The sequence below is a fragment of the Onychomys torridus genome, chromosome 8 (assembly GCF_903995425.1).
Source record: "Onychomys torridus chromosome 8, mOncTor1.1, whole genome shotgun sequence".
Classification (NCBI taxonomy): Eukaryota; Metazoa; Chordata; class Mammalia; order Rodentia; family Cricetidae; genus Onychomys; species Onychomys torridus.
In genome coordinates this window covers 45836596-45854628 of record NC_050450.1, presented here as the reverse complement: position 1 = coordinate 45854628, position 18033 = coordinate 45836596, and the positions used below count along the sequence as shown (strand labels likewise).

Below are 18033 nucleotides of genomic sequence, written 5' to 3'. Positions count from 1 at the left end.
TCTGGAGGTTTATTGAACAATCGCGGTCACAACTGAACATGGTAAGTCGTCCTTCACAAGGCTCACTCTCCCAGGCAGGAGGGATGGTGGATGCTCTTGGGCTTTCCCCGTGGAATCCCTGTCTCACCTCCCAGTTTGCCTGCCTGCAGCTTCCCCTGGGGACCCAGCCTTCCAGCCAGTCACAGAGCTGAGTCACAGAACATGTTAAAATCTTGAAGCTCAGGACCACTCTCCCCCAATGTTGACAGCAGGGCGCTGGCTCAGCATCAGCCTTGAACCAAAATATGACTCGGATTTGTCGTTGGAAGCATCAGGGGCAAGGGTTGATGCATTCAGGGTTGGAACCGCACTCTGTACTCTCTGTCCCTTTTACACGGCCAGTCTTTAGGAAACTACAGACACAAGGCTGAGTGCACCCTGCCTAATCTGTAAGAACCAGGGATGGCTGAAGTGAAGAGTCTGCAGTTCTCAGCTCCTCACAGGAACCAGCAAGACAGGAAGGATGGAGGAGGCACCACGAGGCTGACTTTGGAAATCCACTATGCCCGCTGCCCATGAGAGCAGCCTCAAGAGAAGATCTATCATTCCTGGCGGCTTTCAAAGCCAGAAGCTCCAGCTGGCAGGAGAGGGTAAGGCAGCTTGCCACACAAAGGCCTTAGCATCATCACAGCAAGGACATCGCCTTCCAAAATGTTTCTGGAGTCTTCTGGGCCGAGGGGTTGTGAGGGAGGCTGCCTTTCTAACCACATCTTGTTTTGTGATCTCTGAATAAAGCTTTGAAGGAAAAGAGGCCAGTTGCCTGGCATGTCACTTGGCCAGTGGCATGTCCACGGGTCCTTCTGCCTGTGCAGACTATCAGCTGAGTGGAAATCTGACTCTTTAAGGATTTCCACACCTGACGTCAAAACAAGGTGGAAATTAAGCATTTGCAGTCAGCCGCCAGACCAACCTAGCCCTTCCTGTGACACATCTCCTCAAGTCTTATGCCCTAAGCTTAGCGCTCAGCAGTCCCAAACGCTGAAACGCTGAGGTGAGCTCGGCGAGGAAGTGGCCGCCGCAGGAGAAGGGGGATGAACTAGAGGAGTATGGAATGGAGTGAGACGGGATGGCTTGTGGCTGCCCCGCCTGAACCATCTGCTTGGCTTGACATCACCTGGAAATCCAGCTGGTCATCTCACCCCGATAGTGAGGGACAGGCAGAGCACTTCTGGGGGCTGGCATGTCCCTAGAAGCTGCAGGCTCCTAGAGCCATCCTGTCCCAGGGAGGGCTCCTGCGCCCATAGGCAGTTGCCCCTGCTGTGTGGGCCTCTGGGTCTCAGGTTCTGCCTTAAGCCTAACACCTCCTGCTTGAGTCGGACGGAAACACACACACTCGGCTCACAGGACCTGCACAAGCGCCTCTCCTCCACCCACCCCCCCCCCCCCCCCCCCGTTTGTCTGTCTAGCAAGGCACTAGGAAGTGGTTCAAGTTTAGGGAATCGGCTGCTCGGTTGCATTTTCTCTTTGTAAAAGGCACAGTTTTTTTTATTGTAAGGAGGCCACATTGCTCTCTGAGGACTCCACTCCCCTTGGCTGCAAACTCCACCCCCACTGGATTCTAGACCCCCATCCACCCCCACCTGGGATTCCTTCTTAGGTGGCCACTTGTAAGGTAGAATGTTCATCTGGAAAAGGACACTAGGAATACACAAGTGGGCCATGACCGCACAGGGGCTGCATGGAGGAGGCTCTTCACCAGTCACCTGGCCAAGCTGGGGGGGCTTGCTGACCTCAGTACCAGAATCTCTCCAGCAGAGCTCTGTCCCCAGAACCATGTATCAGTTACTTCACTGGTAAGTAACAAGATCAAGTGACCCAGACCTTGGAGGGCAAGTTTTTGTTTGAGACCCCCCTGGGACCCTGACATGGGGCTAGGGGTGATCTGGTCAGGGGACAATAGCTTATGAGGACCTCACCGTTAACGAGGCTGCAGCTGTGATGGTCAGGCATTGAGTTGTACCAAAGCCTCTGGTCCCCCACAGCCTCTACCCCTAGGGGTGACACATGGGCTGGGGTCAGGGGTTGCCTGACACTTGGCTGCTTGCACTGTATGCCCACACACCCCATGGCTCATCTTGGCTTTTGACAGAACCATAGTACTTTTCAGAAACTCCAGGGTTCTGTGAGGTTAGGGCCACAATGGCCATTCTCTGGGGGATGCTGCTCTCCCAGAGGACTCTAGAAGTGAGCACCTCACAGCACCCCATTCCTCTCTGAGGCAGGGAGCTGCCAAGGACAGATATAGAGAAAGGGCTTTGGAAGCATGGGCTGGGAGCTGTTCAGTCTGGAGGTCTACTCAGCCAGCTGAACTAGCCCCGAAAACCTGGTACCCAGAGAGCCCAAAAGCTAGAATGGGCATCCGAAACACCCAGAGAGTCAGGGGAGACGTCCTTTACATCCATCCGGCTGCGGAATAAGGGGGGGGCCTTGCCTGGTTGCTGGCCAGGGCGAGTTATGGAACACTCCGAGGTCCCACTGGGCTCTCACTGCCCTGGACCAACACAGGCAATATTGGCAGGCATCCCCGGCACGGGCAGACTGCCTTGCCAGCGGCTGGCACATAGGCTTAAGAGCAGCCCCAAGGCCAATACCACCTTTCTTCCTAGGACACTGTCATGTCTGGGAGCAGCCCGAGAGGTGGGCATCCTTATAGGACTAATTTTCTGGCCTGAGGCTGCCCAGGTATGCCGAACACTTAGGGGACATGTTGGCAGGCTGAGGAACTCTGCGCCAACGTAAGCGGGTTCCGGCTCCTGGTGGAGCCATTTGTCTGGGCTGTCCTCCCCCTGGCCCCACCACACGAGTGCTTCAAGAACCCTGCGCCCCAAGCCATTTGGCCCAGCACCTTGGTGCCCACAGATCCCCTTCTCCCACGGGAGGAAGGTGGGCCAGCTCTCCATAGCAACCCGAGGGGCTTGCTGAGGAGGTCTGAGGCCTCAGTTTCTGTTGAACTTCTCTAAGACCGTAGAGTTGGTGTGTTCGAAGAGCCACTGCTGGGTGAGGGAGGCGGGGTTGCAGGCGTTCATGAAGATCCTGCGGTCGCTTTCACTGCAGTCCATGCAGCTGCCGCTCACAGGGTGGTACAGGGTCTTGTCCTACAAAACAGGGAGGCTGTCAGGCGGTGTGTGTGGGGGGAAGGTAGTGGGGTTAGGGGGAGACACAGCCGCCGTGACAGCAACGAGGAAGCAGGAAGCTGACCTGACTGGGGCTCACATCCTGCTGGCCCTGCTCTTCTTGGCTGAAGTAGCCCAGTATCTCCTGCTTCCTTGTGATGAACAAGGCCCCCTCTGAGTGCGGCCTTCAACACTGCCTGCTTCCGACCTAAATGCCACTCTGTCCCTGCTGTATGGCTTGGCTGCTTCCTTCCTTCTTTTCTTTCTTTTTCTTTTTTCTTTTTGAGTCAGAGTCTTTCTATGTTGCTCTGGCTGACCTGGAACTTATGTAGACCAGGCTGGTCTCATCTCACTGAGATGGGCCTGCCTCTGCCTCCCCGGTGCTGAAATTAAGATGTGCACCACCACACCCTGGCTTGGCTTCTCTCTCTCTTACCCTCCCTCCATCCCTCCCTCCTTCCTTCTTTTCCTTTCTTTCTGAGACAGGGTTTCTTTTTTCTTTTTTTTTTTTTTTTTTTTTCGAGACAGGGTTTCTCTGTGTAGCTTTGCACCTTTCCTGGAACTCACTTGGTAGCCCAGGCTGGCCTCGAACTCACAGAGATCCACCTGGCTCTGCCTCCCGAGTGCTGCGATTAAAGGTGTGTGCCACCACCGCCCGGCAAAGAGAATACTGGGATTTTTTTTTTTCTTTTCTTCCTAAGACAGGGTTCCTCTGTGTAGCTTTTGTCCTGGATCTCACTCTGTAGACCAGGCTGGACTCGGACTCACAGAGATCCGCCTGCCTCTGCCTCCCGAGTGCTGGGATTAAAGGCGTGTGCCACCACCGCCTGATGGCTTTCTTGTTAAAATGCATGAATCTGGGTTTCTGCTCTCTCTCAGGGCTAGATTAACAGCAGAGAGGATGAGTGGGCAGCATCTGCAGGGAGAAGCAGGAGGCACTGCCGTCCTAAAACCACCTCACAAGCAAGTGGTCTGCTCCCCTCCCGCACCGCTCCCCACCTTGCGGTATTCCCACCCACCTCCACACTGCTCCCCACCTTGCGGTATTTCCACAGCTGGTTGCCCTTCATGCTGTGGCAGTCATAGAGGGTGACTGGGCTAGTGTGGGAGACAGCGTCGAAGCAGAGCTTCTTGGTGTGCTGAGGGTCTCCAGGCCGGATGTCCTCCCTCCAGGTGAAGGTGAAGACCTGCATGCAGAGGGACGTCGGTAGAGAGGGAGCAAGCCCGGAGAGTGTCCCTCTTTGCTGGCTAGCTTGTCTTCTGAGATGGAGTCTACTGTTTGATGGCCCCAATCTTGTTATAAAGCCAGGGATAATCTTGAACTCCTGCTCTTCCTGCCTCTAGCTTCCAAATACTGAAATTACAGACATGTGCTACCATGCTTGGCTTGCTTGGCTGTTTTTACTTATTATTTACTATTGTTGAAACAGGCTTCTACTCTGTAGCCCAGGCTGGCTCTGAACTCGGTGAACTCCTGCTTCAGCCTCCTGAGTGCTGGCATTACAGGCGTGCACTGAAACGTTGGGCTTTTGTTGTTTTGAGTTAGGAAAAATTAAGCTCAGCGGTCCGCAAAAGAGTTTCTTGACTCTATCTCCTGTTCTAATAAGCCAGCCTTAGCGTTAAGAGATTTACTTTTATTTATTACGTGTATGAGTGTCTGTGCATGTGAGTGCAGAGCCTCTGGAGCTGGAGTTACAGAGGGTTGTGAGCTGCCCAGTGTGGTTGCTAGGAAATTAACCCGGGCCTTCTGTAAGAACAGTACGTTCTTTTAACTGCTTAGCCATCTCTCCATCTCTCCATCTCTCTACCTCCTAGTCATTCAGTGTTAAAAGGTATCAACTCCCAGCCAATCCTATCGCCTTGCTGCTGCTCCTACTGTGTTCTCAAGTGCATCCCAGACAAGGTAACAAGTCAGAAGCTTCAGCAAGTACCACTCTAATGAGAGGAAGTCTCCCCAGAGACCTTGGTGCCACTAGACACCCAGTGGACTTCCCATTCTGAATGAAGATCCAAGCTGGACCCACTTCCTGAAGTTAGCTTATTAATGCTCCCCCAGGCCCCCCGCTTGCTCCCTGATGCTACTGTCCTCTCGGCCTCTGGGGATGTCTGGGCTGGCTCCAGATTTTGGTTTAAAAAGCAGGCCACTAGGAACATTTGTGCCCAAGTCTTTGGCTACATAGTGGGGTTCCAGGCCAGCCAGGGCTACACACTGAGAAGCCCCTAGAGGGCTGGAACTGTGCTGAATTTACCCAGCAGCTTGGACAGGATAGCCAGCAGTGGCCAACCTTCATTTATTCACACCTCTGATTTCTGACAGCAGGGTTTGCCGCGTGCAGGCCTCAGATCTCTCCTGAACTTTGTTAGAAGCCCGAGCAGTCAAAGCTGCTTACGCTGTACTACATCTGTGTTTGTTTTTCCGAGACAGGGTTTCTCTGCGTAGCTTTGGAGCCTGTCCTGGAACTCACTCTGTAGACCAGGCTGGCCTCGAACTCACAGAGATCCGCCTGACTCTGCCTCTGCGTGCTGGGATCGAAGGTGTGCACCACCACGCCCGCCCAGCTTGTGTTTTTAATTTCTATCAACATGAAAACCAATGCCAACAGAAGCCTGTGAGGACGCAGGGCCAGGAGCTCCGCTACCCTGGGGAGGAATTCAAGTGAGTGCAGCCCCTGTGAAATTTGGTGTGACAGGCCTCAAACACGGAAACCAGCTTACTGTACGTGACCCAGCTCTCCTCAGAGGAATCTACGCCAACACATCAAAGCGAGGCCTGCTGTTACTTTCTTAGTGAAGCAAGGTCTCACTTTGCACAGGCTGGCCTTGATCTCCCACCTCCTGCCACAGCCTCCAGAGTGCTGGGATTAATTACAGGCGTGTGCCACCATGGCCAGTTATGGGGCGTTGAGGATTAAATCCAGGGCTTTGCACATGCTAGGCAGGTACTCTTGTAGCTGAGCACTTTTTTCCCAGTGGTTTTTTGTTTACATTTATATTTATAGGCTGGGCGTGGTGCTCGCCTTTAATTTCAGCACTCAGAAGGCAAAAAGGCAGGAGGATCTCTGATTTGGGGGCTGATCTGGTCTAGATAGCAAGTTCCAGGACAGCCAGGGCTATATTGTGAGACCCTGTCTCAAAAAAATTATTATTATTTTGATTTTTTTTTTTTTTTGAGACAAGGTTTCTCTGTGTAGATTTAGAGCCTGTCCTGGAACTCACTTTGTAGCCCAGACTGGCCTTGAACTCACAGAGATCTGCCTGCCTCTGCCTCCTGAGTGCTGGGATTAAAGGTGTGGGCCACCAACACCTGGCAGAAAAATTATTTTAATGCCCTCTTTCTCTCTGTGTTGTATGTGCCATGGCATGAGTGTGTTGGTCAGGGGAAACTTTTGGGATTTGGTTCTCACCTTCTACCCTGAGCTCTGGGGATTGAACTCAGGTTTTTGGCCTTGCAAGGCAAGCATGCACCTTTACCGGCTAGGCCACCTCACCTGCCAGCCCTGTTTAGTGATTTTAGAAGCCAAGGAAGACAGACACAGGGCAGGCAGCACATGCCACCTTCCAAGGCAGTGTCCTCTGTGAGTCATTACCCTGCGGAAAGGTCCTCAAGAGAGCTGGCTAGAGGCTGGCGTCATGCTCTTGAATCTGCAGAACCATGAGAACTGAAAGCTAAATCAACCTTCATGCTTTATAAAGCACTCAGAACATGACACTCAGTTACAGTAACAGAAACCAGAGCAAGTGGGGCTAGAGAGATGGCTCAGTGGTTAAGGGCACTGACTGCTCATCCAGAGGACCCGGGGTTCAAATCTCAGCACTTATATCACAGCTCACACTGGTCTGTAACTCCAGTTTCAGGGGCCCTGACACCAATGCATCTAAAATAATAATAATAATAATAACAATAATAATAATAATAATAATAATAAAAAAACCCAGAGTGCGCCCTCTCTCTCTCTCTCTCTCTCTCTCTCTCTCTCTCTCTCTCTCACACACACACACACACACACACACACACACACACACACACACTACTGAAATGAGCCAAAAGTTGCTTATTGGTTACAGGCATGAGGATGGGAGTTTATAGGACAGTCCAAATGAACAGTGGTATCCGTCATATGCAGGAATTCCCTACTCCCTTCCCATGGTGCTCTGGGAGCTCTGAGACTCATCCCCTGGTTGACAAATGTGTTAGGACCTGGGAGTCCCTGTGGGTGGCCCTTACCTGCATGCTGTTCCAGGCAGCCTCCCCACGGCCCCGAATGCAGGTCTCAAGCCTCAGCGGTGAGCCCAATGTGCCATGCTTGGTGTCTGTGCACAGTCCTGTGCCCACATTGTGAATCTGAGGGCAAAAATGAAGAGCAACCACTGAGGCACCTCAAGGTGTCCCCTGGGCCCTGCTGGGTGGTGGGGAGACCGAGGCAGAAATCCAAGACAGGCTGAACTCGGAACTTCCTGAGAAGGGCTTCCCAGGCTGTTGGAGGTCCTCCTGACTGTGATGGACAGGATCCCAGAGGCTGTCCAGTGACACTCTTCCTGAAGCCTGGGAAGGCAAGGAAGGAAGGAAGGAAGGAAGGAGGGAGGCCAAAGCCCTTCTGTGGTCTCACACTGAAAGCGTTCCACCCAGCAGATCCAGGATCCAATTGAACCCTCATTCCTGTGTCTGGCAGGGGACAGTGTCTTGGAAGCTATTAGAGAAGGATGCAATATCTTTGCCATTCATCTAGAATCATCCTTTAGGGCAAGGAAATGGCAGGAGGAAGCAGAAGGTCTCCCTGGCCCACTCCAAAGAACAAAAGTAGCCCTGGCCCATACCCCAGCCATGAAGGCTGGAGGGTCAGGTGGGAGCTCTGGGCTGCAGATTTGCTTAGGGCGCACACAGCACCAAGAGGCGTGGTGGTGATAGTCCAGTCAGTCTCAAATGGGCTCCCGAGGTCCTGGCGAGAAATCCGGTAGTCCACAGGAGGACGAGGTGGAGATGTGGACATGGCAACTCAACCCTAACCTCTCTACTCTTAGTCTGCATTTCCAGTGGGCTCCATGGGCTGGGAATGTGGTTCACTTGAAGAGCACAGCTTAGAATGTGCAAGGTCCTGGGTTCCCCATCCCTGGTACTGCAAGCCAAAGGGCCAAAACCCTGCAGTGTCTCATAGTCAAAAGGTGAAATGGGGGCTGGAGAGATGGCTCAGAGGTTAAGAGCACCGACTGCTCTTCCAGAGGTCCTGAGTTCAATTCCCAGCAAGCACATGGTGGCTCACAACCATCTGTAACAAGGTCTGGTACCCTCTTCTGGTCATACATGCTGTATACATAATAAATAAATCTTTGCGGGGGGGGGGGGGGAAGGTGAAATGGATGCTGACCCGGTTTAAATTTTCAGAACACTCAACAGCACAATAAAACCCAAACAGAAATGAAAAAATCAGCCCCACCATGACGGGCCAAGAGAGAAAGAGAAGAAAGGACCGCGACATTTAGGCTTTCCTGGGCACATTCTCTTGGTGTCTGTGCCCAGTCCCTCCGCCCACACTCACCTCCCCCCATGCCGCGGCTGGGGGCTCCACGGGTGGGTAGAACTTGGGCAGGTCCCAGGCAATCTTGGTCATAAACCACTTGAAGCTCTTGCAGTTGAGGGAGCTTCGGAGCTTTTTCTGGGCCACGACATCCCCAGCTGAGAGGTGGCGGTACTCTGGTCTGCGCTGGTATATGTACTCTGCATACTCATCCATCCACACCTCTGCCACTCGCTTCAGGTTCTGGAGAGAAAGGTAGGTGGAAGGGTCAGGCTTGCTGAGGAGCCCAGGCCAGCCCAGAACCATCCTGCTAGCCCTCACCCCTTATTTTTTGAGATAGGGCCTCTCACTGAGCCTGGAGCTAAGCTGGTAACAAGCACACCCCAGCGACCCTGCCTTTTCCCCTGGTTTGGGTTTGGTTATAGGTGTCGGGTTATAGGTGGCTGTTCACGTGGGTGCTGGGATCCAAACTCAGGTCCTCACATCTGCCCACTGAGTACTTACTAAGCCGCTTCTCCAGCTCTTCAAAGCCCATTTGAGTTGGGTTTCCACCATTTTCAACCAACAGTTCTGGCCAAATTCCATGATAAAAGTAATTCGCACCCAGGTTTAACACTGCCAGCATGTGGGATTTCTCAGGATCCTCAGAGGTTTGAGAGTTGTTGTTTTATAAAGCCCTAGGACAGCCAACTACAAGACAACAACCAATGGGGACTGGAGGCAGCCCTGGGCAGAGCAATTTGGAGACAGGAAGACTAAGATCTTGTGTGTCAATCATGTGAAAACCCTGTATTCCTGCAGTGTACCCCACTCAGAACACAAGAGCATAGGCTGGAGGAAGCCGCTGCTTGCAAACCTCTCCCTTTAAACCCACGCTTCCTTCAAGGGCTTCTCCCCCCTCAAGACACGCATGGAACTGGATGGGCTTGACGTCTATCTTGAGGTTAATCTGAATTTCCCTCTGAAGTGTCGCAGTTATTGACGCCTGTGTGTAAAGGTTTGCTTTAGGAGCAGACAGCATGGCGGGGCTGGACAAATGTTTAAGTGTTTTCTGGTGGAGATAATTGAGTTCTGCAGACCAGATGGTCTCAAGGCATGGAGCTGTAAAACAGCCAGGGCCTATGTAAATGAGGGAGCGTGGCCATGCACCAATAAAACTTTATGACGTCAATCACCATTTGATTTTCAAGTGTCACAGCCTGGTGTCCTAAGTTCTTTGGGCCTCCCCTTCAGTTGCTTAAAATTGTGAAAACTATTCTTAGCTCTTGACCCAAGCAGAAGGTTACCTTCTCCTGAGCACAGGGAGGCATGGTGACACCTAGGAGGCCCTGCATGGGAACCCTGCCTTGTGGCAGGACTCTGTGCTCATCCCGGAGGCAGGCAGGCTTCCTTGCAGCCTCTGACCCCACTGGAAAGAGAGCTAGCTCCATTGGGTGCCTGTGCAGCAAAGGCTGGGCCTGGTGGATGTGGAAGGCCTCAGAGTCTGCACATCAGGAACAATCCAGAACATGGGAACTCTTCTCTTTCCCTGGCCTTCCTGTTAAGGCTTGTCCTCTCCACCTGCTGCAGGACTGCTTTTCTTATGTACCAGTTCCAGTGACAGCCCTGTGCAGCAAGACCTAGTGTTTGTTCTAGAGGCAGATGTGCCACTAAGAGAGCATGCTGGCTCTCTCAGGGCCCTGAGAACCTCTAAATGCCACTCAGCAGGCAAGTGCCAAGAAGCCTGTGGATTTGATTGCCAAAACAGTGAGCGGACTTTTTTCTTTTTTTTTGTCTTATGAAGCCTGGGGTGGTTTTGAACTCTCTACCCCACATGTCTCAGATTCTGGAATGCTGGGAAGACCAAACACGTTGCACCTGACCTGGAACTAAACGATGGCAGTGAGCTGCAGTTACGGTGGGCACAGGTACCTCACATGCAGCCGCCCAGGGGGCAGCTGGGCTTACAGAGAGGAGGTGGGATGCGCCTCTGGGATTAGCTCATGTCAGATACAGGGCCTGACTCAGGACAGATGGCCAAAGATGTTAGACGTCTGGATGGAATTCAAGTGAGACACAGAAGCATGCTGTCTAGCTCCAGATGTGAACGGGGATGCAGCCACTAACACCTATGTGGACAGTCACAGCTGTTGTTTAGGGCACAGATGCAGGTGTCTGTCAGACTTAAGCAGGAGGTGGAAGCAGGAGTTGGAGTTTTCCTTCCATCTTCCCCTATCCCGGAAGTGGACAACAGAACCCAGGGAGAAGGGAGGTCAGTGTGCCCCTACTCTGCAGGGTGCCTGGCTGGGATGCAGGTTTTTCTGGTGTCACTGAAGCCCCCCCCCCCCCCCAGCACCTTGATGTTCATCTCTGGCTTAGAAAAGGATGCAGTGGGGCAGGTCCTGGGTCCTGCTTGGGGGTCACAGTCCTCACACTCCTGGTAGCCTCCAAGAGTGGCAGTCTCCGGCTTATGAAAAGACATTGCTCTGTTCTCCTGTTTGGCATTCTGCAGGGGAGGCCGAGGGTATCTGAGGAGATTTCCACTGCTTGGTGGGCTTCATCTGGAAGCCAACTCCCCTGCTAAGGGGCTGTCCATAGAGCAGCGGCGGGCTTGGAGGCTGTCATTGGAAATTCTCACCACTAGAGGGCTCTGCCACCCTGCCTTCCAGGCCATGTTCTGGCTCAGCAGTGCTTGAAGCTGAGGAAATGACTCTCTGGCAAGGTTGGGAATAGGGGCAGCAGGTCCCCCAATGCTTCTTTGCTGGGGTGTGGCTGCACTCTGGCCTTTCTAGTAATGCAAACAGCGTTGTGTCTTCACTTATTTTTGAGGTCACCCTTATTTTTTATTTTTTTCCAAAGGGGGGAAAATTTTTTTTTTTCCCCCAGTAAAAGAACTATCATCTCCCAAATCTTTTGCTAATGATTACCCCTTGTAGTCAGTGGTCAATTTAGTTCAATCCCTGATATGGTTTTCAGGTCAATGAAACAGTTTGACACGTTTGGTGGGGCGGGGTGTGTGTGTGTGTGTGTGTGTGTGAAGAAGGGGGCCATTTATTTATTATGACCCTCACCCCCAAGCTTTTCAACAGTGATGATAAGAGCATCATCATGCCTGCTTGACATGTTTCTTTAAATCACCCCTGGTCTAGCTTTGTATCTCTGTAAGTGCTACCACAGGCAGCCCTCCTGTGAAATGACCAGTTCACTCCACTTAACACATCAGTTTCCTGTCTTTCTGAACCCTGGGCAATGATGAGTTGGGAAGGATCAACTCCGTTTCAGCAAAGCTCCAGGCGGAGCCTCGGAGGAGGAGTCAGGCAATCCTCCCTGGGCCCTCAGCTTCCACGTAGTCAAGCAGGGCTATATAATATGTAAGTTCCTTTCAGCTGGATTTCACTTGGACATCACCTATCAATCACTTAGCCTGGGGCCCCAGCTCCACGCTCCCACAGGCTGCCCCCAGTTCCCTGGAAAGCCACCACCTTACCCGGGCCAGGCTGACTCCAGCGGGGACCTTGTAGGGCACATACTTCCTGTAGATGTGGCCCACCCTGGAACAGGGGATGTCCTCCATGCGGCCCCCACACATCCACACCTGCAGGGCGAGAAGGGAGCATTAAGGTGATGACGCCTCGATCCTTATGTCCCCATCCTCTCAAACGCCAGCACACAGCCTGCACAGTTTTCTCAACTCCTGAACTCAAAATGGTGCAGAAAAAGTCCTCAAAGGCTGTAGAAAGAGCTGCTGGCCATGGCTGCCGAGCACTGTGCAGAACCTATGGCAGACACTGGGGTGCACAGGAAGTAAGGGACAGTTGGAGGACACAGACTAGTAAGTGTCGAGGCTAGAACAGAAACCCATGGGCGTGGCACGGCCACTGTGCTCTTGAATTCACACCAGCTATGGTCACCTGCATGAGACCTGCCCGAGACTGGGCTCCTATGGGCCAACAGTAAAAACGCACCTACTGTCAAGCCTTGGGTTCTGCATGGTGGAAGGAGAGAAGCGACTCCCCCGAATTGTCCTCTGACCTCTACATGTGTGCCATAGCACCCCTAAATTCATTAATAAATATAAATAAAATAGATGGGGCCCCTCAACATTCCCATATGAATGAGGTGGTAATGGGTGCCAGTGAGGGAGGAGACATTTTCTTCAGTGGTGAAGCCACTGGTAAGGTGTCCACGATCCCTAATGAAGCTCACTGGTTCACGTGCACAGACATGAAAGAAGGGGGCAGGCTGGGAAGAAGGAGGGGATCGGGGGAGAGGGAGGAGGCTGCCACACTGTCCTCAGCAGCTAGGACGGTCTGATTCGGGAGGTACTCGGGTGATAAGAACAAGAAGCAGGCAAAGGCTCAGAGGCAGGAACAGACACCGCACCGTGGATGCCAGAGGCCTGGAGTCCACAGGGTGTGAGGGAAGGGAAGGCAAGGGCCCCTGTCAGGGTATGGCTGGACAGGATATCTTCATACCATTCAATTTTACACAGTTGGCTCCATTCATGGGATGGGGCAGGTACAGTCCTGGGCAGATACTACAGTCCAGAATCGAGGCCATGGTAGCTTTGGGCATGGAGGGTCCTAGCTGCTTCTGGGACATTAGCCATGTTTTCACGTTCTGTCTCCTGTGGCTTGAGGGACTGGCATGGGACACTGAGGATGCACGCTCTGTGCAGCGCCCTTGCTGGGGGCGCACTGGGGGCTGGGCTTCATGTCCTAATCCAGTCAGGGCTCCCCTGTGCCATTGCCCATGGTGGGAGGTGTCTGAGGCTGCAGTTAGCAGACAAGGCAGTTCTGCTCTGACGGTGGGGAAAAAGGAAACCCTGGCTAGTCAATCGAACAGAATGCTGGTCTCAGGATAATGGGCTCCGGATGCTAGATTAATGTCAAGGCCAAGCCAAGAAGTTTATTTTTAAAGGAGGAGATATCGATCAGCCGCCAGCCTCCCCTCACTGAGGATTGATGGGGAAATACGATTTTGCCAGGCAGAGATGCTTGCCCATTGCCAGGCCACTCTCTGCCTTTCTGAGAAAGGGATGGTGTCAAGCTGGTGGGGACTACTTGCCTACCCTGGTTTTGACCATCTCCTGTGACACAAGCATTAGCTAAAGCTGTCCCCAGTTCCGCGGGCTGGGAGTCCTTCCACTGTGGAAACCGAACAAATGAAATCCAAGGCCACCTTTTTGCTGGGACCTCCAAGTCCTTTGGCCTTGGCCACACTGGCCGTCAGCCTGACAGAACCAGGGTGACCTTGCTCTGCTGGAAGGTTTGAGGCCTCCAAGGTGTTCCCAGGGCATAGGATGTCCTAAACTCACAGAGGATCTGGCTGGGTTCCCTCCATGGATTCCTGCCCAGGGTGGAGGTGCTGGTGGCTGATTCAGAGGGGGGTTCTCTTCAGGCTACCGCTGCTGTTGACTACTGAGTCCACTTGGATTACCCAAGATGCGTCTCCCACAGGTCATGGGCATGAGAGGGTTCCCTGTGGCTGTCTTCTCCCTCTCATCTCTCACCCCTTGTCCCTCTCTCCCACAGCTCCCCGCTCTGCCTGGAGAACTCCTAGTATCCTGAACTCTGCTGCCTCCACACCCTCCCTGCAGGGGCCTCACCTGACACCTCCAAGGGGCTGACTGACTCCCAGCAGGGGCACACACTTCTCCTTCATTGCCCCCCCCTCATAATTTAATTTTATGTTTATTGATGTGAGGGTGTCAGATCCCCTGGAACTGGAGTGATAGACAGTTGTAATTTGCCATGTGGGTGCTGGGAATTGAACCCAGGTCCTCTGGAAGGACAGTCAGCGCTCTTAACCACTGAGCCATCTCCCCAGTCCCTTCATTGCTTTTCTCTTAAATGCAACATAATTATGTGCACAGATGCATCTCAGCTGTGATCCTCCTGCAGTGGTCATGGCATCTCTGCCTGCCGGCCCTCTTTCTCCATGTGGAGGTCTGTCCTACTCAGTACTCCTGGGGCCAGTGACCAGGCCAGCCAGCTTCAGCCCCTAGCCTTGCTGGCTAAGGCCTCAGGTCCTTCTGTTGGAGTAAGTGTCTCATGTGCTTGTGTTGTTAGCCAGGAGAGCAGCCACTGGCTGAAACGGAAGGCCTTTCTTCCATCTTTCTCTGGATGCAGCCTGCCTTCTTTTTGCATTGGGAGATGTAAGACAGACACAGGAGGCTAGAGAGGAGTCACTACCATGGTCTCCATCACCTCTGTCTTGTGACAAACATCTCTCAACTGGACAGACAGCTTCCCCAAACTGGGGGCTGCCCCTTTCTGGGACAGAAAGCCAGAGATTCAGGTTGGGGTCTGGAGTTGTACTGGGCCATGGCAACCGTGGCTGGTCCAAGGCCCAGCCTGGCTCTGCTCTTAGCCAATCACATGGCACTCCTCAGGCCTTCCTTCCCTTACAAGTCAATGCAGCTTCACACGGGGAGGGGGGGGGGACTAAGATGCATGAGCTGTAGTCAAGTCCCTCTCCAGCACACCAGCTGCCAGCTCCAGGAGAGCCAGGGCTGCAGCTGGCCCTGGGACGGACTCACAGCTGTCAGGCTAAAGGACACTCGAGGAGCTTCCCAAAGGTTCCCATAGGCTGCTGCTGGGGCGCTGCAGGAGACAGCCCTGGAGAGGGAGCCACAGCAGACTCAGCAACTGGACCCAGAGTCGGGGAGGGTCCCTACCAGGGAACTGTCAGTCCTTCAAGCTTGGCCTTTACTTTGTTTTTGGTCTGGGCTACTGGTAGAAGAGTCCCATTGAATGACGGGGTCAGAGGGGAACGGGGAGGCATAGAGAAAAGAGATGGTGTTGTGTGTGCTGAGCTACAGAACCCAGTACTTAACCAGCTTCAAGAGCTGACAAGATGCCACGCTCCAAGCAGGGGACTCTGACACACTGACCTCTGGGAGACAGAAGCCTGCCCAGGACAGGGGTAGCAGAAAGAAGGGGTCAGTGACCATTCATTCCAAACATTTCAGACTGCAACTTTTATTTTGAGGCCAAGTATCATGTAGCCCAGGCTAACCTTGAACTCCTGATTCTCCCGCTTCCTAGTGCTTAGGATCACAGGCAATGCACCACCAAGCTAGTTTATGTTGGGGATCGAACCTAGAGCCTTGCACATGCTGGGCAATCGCTCTACCAAGTGAGCTACAACTCCAGCTCCTTGCTCTTTTTTTTCCCCCTTTCCTTTTCTTTTCCTTTACTTCTTTTCTTTCAACACAGGAAATTCAATTATGTAGCCCAGACTAGCCTTAGACTCACCACACCCTCCTGCCTCAGCCTCTGAGTGCTGGGATTACAACTGTGTGCCACCACGTCCAACCAATTCATCGATGGTGGCACAGATTTAATTATTCACTTATTCTGTGGCAGGAGCTCACACTTGCTCCGAAAGTCCTGTAACACCGAGCTACGTCTTCAGTCCTGGAATGGGTCTGCTGGGGTTCTTGAAACAGGGCTGGTGTGGAATCAGAGCTGGATTATTAATCTGTTAGATGCAGTGGCACAGAGAGATCCATCATGACTTCTTTGTGTTATTTCAGGCCAGCATCTTTTCTGTCACTATGAAGGATGGGGTCTCAGTAACGGGAATCTGGCCCTTGGGAGAGGCTAAGCCCTGGCTGACACAGAACCCTGTGTTCAAAGAGACACAGCAGCAGATGGACAGGCCTGCCTCGGGCCTGGAACACAGGCAGGACAGGTGGGCTGTCGCTGGCCAGGAGAGAGAGAGTTGAAGGAAGAATGCCTCCCTCCCCAGGCCCGCTCATTACATCAGGTCATTTCCCCCAGAGAGTGCCCCGACATAAGTGGATAAGATGGGATTCCAGCCAGCCTCCTTCCTGACACTCCAGTGTGGCTTCATTACCGAGTCTTTTGTAAATAAACCGAGTGGAGGAAAAAAAAAAAACAACCCCAAAACACCCAAACAACAAAAACACCATTTGTTCTGCTGTGGCTGCCTGATGAGTGACATTAGATGGGTCTTTGAAACACATGGAACAAAATGAAATCTTTTTGGGTTCAGAGATCCCTTTGTCAATAACTCTCCGCTGCTCTCCACGGCAGCAGTTTTTTGGACAAGTTGCGGGGGGTGTGGGGGGTGTGGGGGAAGAGGGGGTGGGGGGGGGGGGGGGCGAAGCGGTTCTGGCCAGTGACACAGCTGCTCTGGGTCACATAGCTCTAGCCACAGATACGCATGCAGCATCCTCCATGCCAGGCAACCCTTCAGGTTCTGGGGATGCGGAAGGCACAAAAGGATCCAGGATCTGCTGCGGCTGATTACCTAGCAACACTTCACAGTTCGGATGGGTTTCTTTCTGGGGACAAACCTGGAAGACTACGTCATCAATCGATGTTTGGTGGACCGACCTGTGACTTCACTGCACCTACGGAATGTAGCATTTGTCAAACTAGATTACATGGCGGCTAGGCAGACTGACCCCCACAGACAAGACCTCTGTGCTACAACTCACAAAACCTGGACCCAAGACAGACATCATCACTTTTGTTTGTTTGTTTGTTTGTTTGAGACAGGGTTTCTCTGTGTAGCTTTGAAGCCTGTCCTGGAACTCACTCTGTAGACCAGCCTGGCCTCGAACTCACAGAGATTCGCCTGCCTCTGCCTCCTGAGTACTGGGATTAAAGGCGTGTACCACCACCTCCCGGCTGACACCATTGCTTATTAAACTATATGATGAGCCTGGATGCAGCCTGAGGGGATGGGGGTGGGGCTACCAACGGGCCAAGGGCATCTGGGGAGAGAGACTCATAGGCTATTTATTTTTCCTTTAAAAAAATATTTATGTTCGTTTTAAAAAGTTATGTATGTGTCTGAGTGTGGGTTTGTACATGTGAGAGTCAGTACCTGCAGAGGCCACAAGGGGGTGTCTGATCCTTTGGAGCTGGCATTATGAGAGAAGGGTTGTGAGCTGCCCAAGGTGAATGCTGGATTTTTTTTTTTTTTTTTTTAAGATTTATTTATTTATTATGTATACAGTGTTCTGCCTGCCAGAAGAGGGCGCCAGATCTCATTTTAGATGGTTTGTGAGCCACCATGTGGTTGCTGGGAATTGAATTCAGATCCTCTGCAGGAGCAGTAGGTGCTCTTACCCACTGAGCCACATCTCAGGTCCCTTATTTGCTACTTCTGACGAGTTCTACTCACTGAGAGCCCAAGGAATAGCCAAGTAAAACAGGCACGACCCCAGGAAGAGGCAAAACCAGAAGTGAGGGCGAGGAAGTGCAACTGGTATTTTTAGGCTAGTTTTCCTTTCAATTGGTTTTTCTCAATAGGCTGATGTGGTGACTTCGGATCTGGCAAGCTTGGGGTCAGGCTCTGGTGGCCCAGTCACTGCAGACTGAGTATTCTGAGTCCTACTTGCCCCCATGAGG

The 18033-nt window shown here is 52.6% G+C and overlaps 1 protein-coding gene across 3 annotated transcripts in view; it reads right to left on the bottom strand.

The window, feature by feature from the left end:
- Positions 1–1434: 1434 nt before the first annotated feature.
- The window catches only part of Galnt10 (polypeptide N-acetylgalactosaminyltransferase 10), a 139400-nt gene continuing 122801 nt past the window's right edge, over positions 1435–18033 (bottom strand). For all 3 annotated transcript variants that reach the window (XM_036197823.1, XM_036197826.1, XM_036197824.1), the window contains 5 exons: positions 12132–12239; positions 8687–8908; positions 7378–7494; positions 4190–4339; positions 1435–3134 (listed from right to left, as the gene is read on the bottom strand). In XM_036197823.1, the coding sequence (XP_036053716.1) occupies positions 2976–3134; positions 4190–4339; positions 7378–7494; positions 8687–8908; positions 12132–12239 (756 nt within the window). In that variant the 3' untranslated portion in view covers positions 1435–2975. The remainder of the gene's footprint in view (positions 3135–4189; positions 4340–7377; positions 7495–8686; positions 8909–12131; positions 12240–18033) is intronic.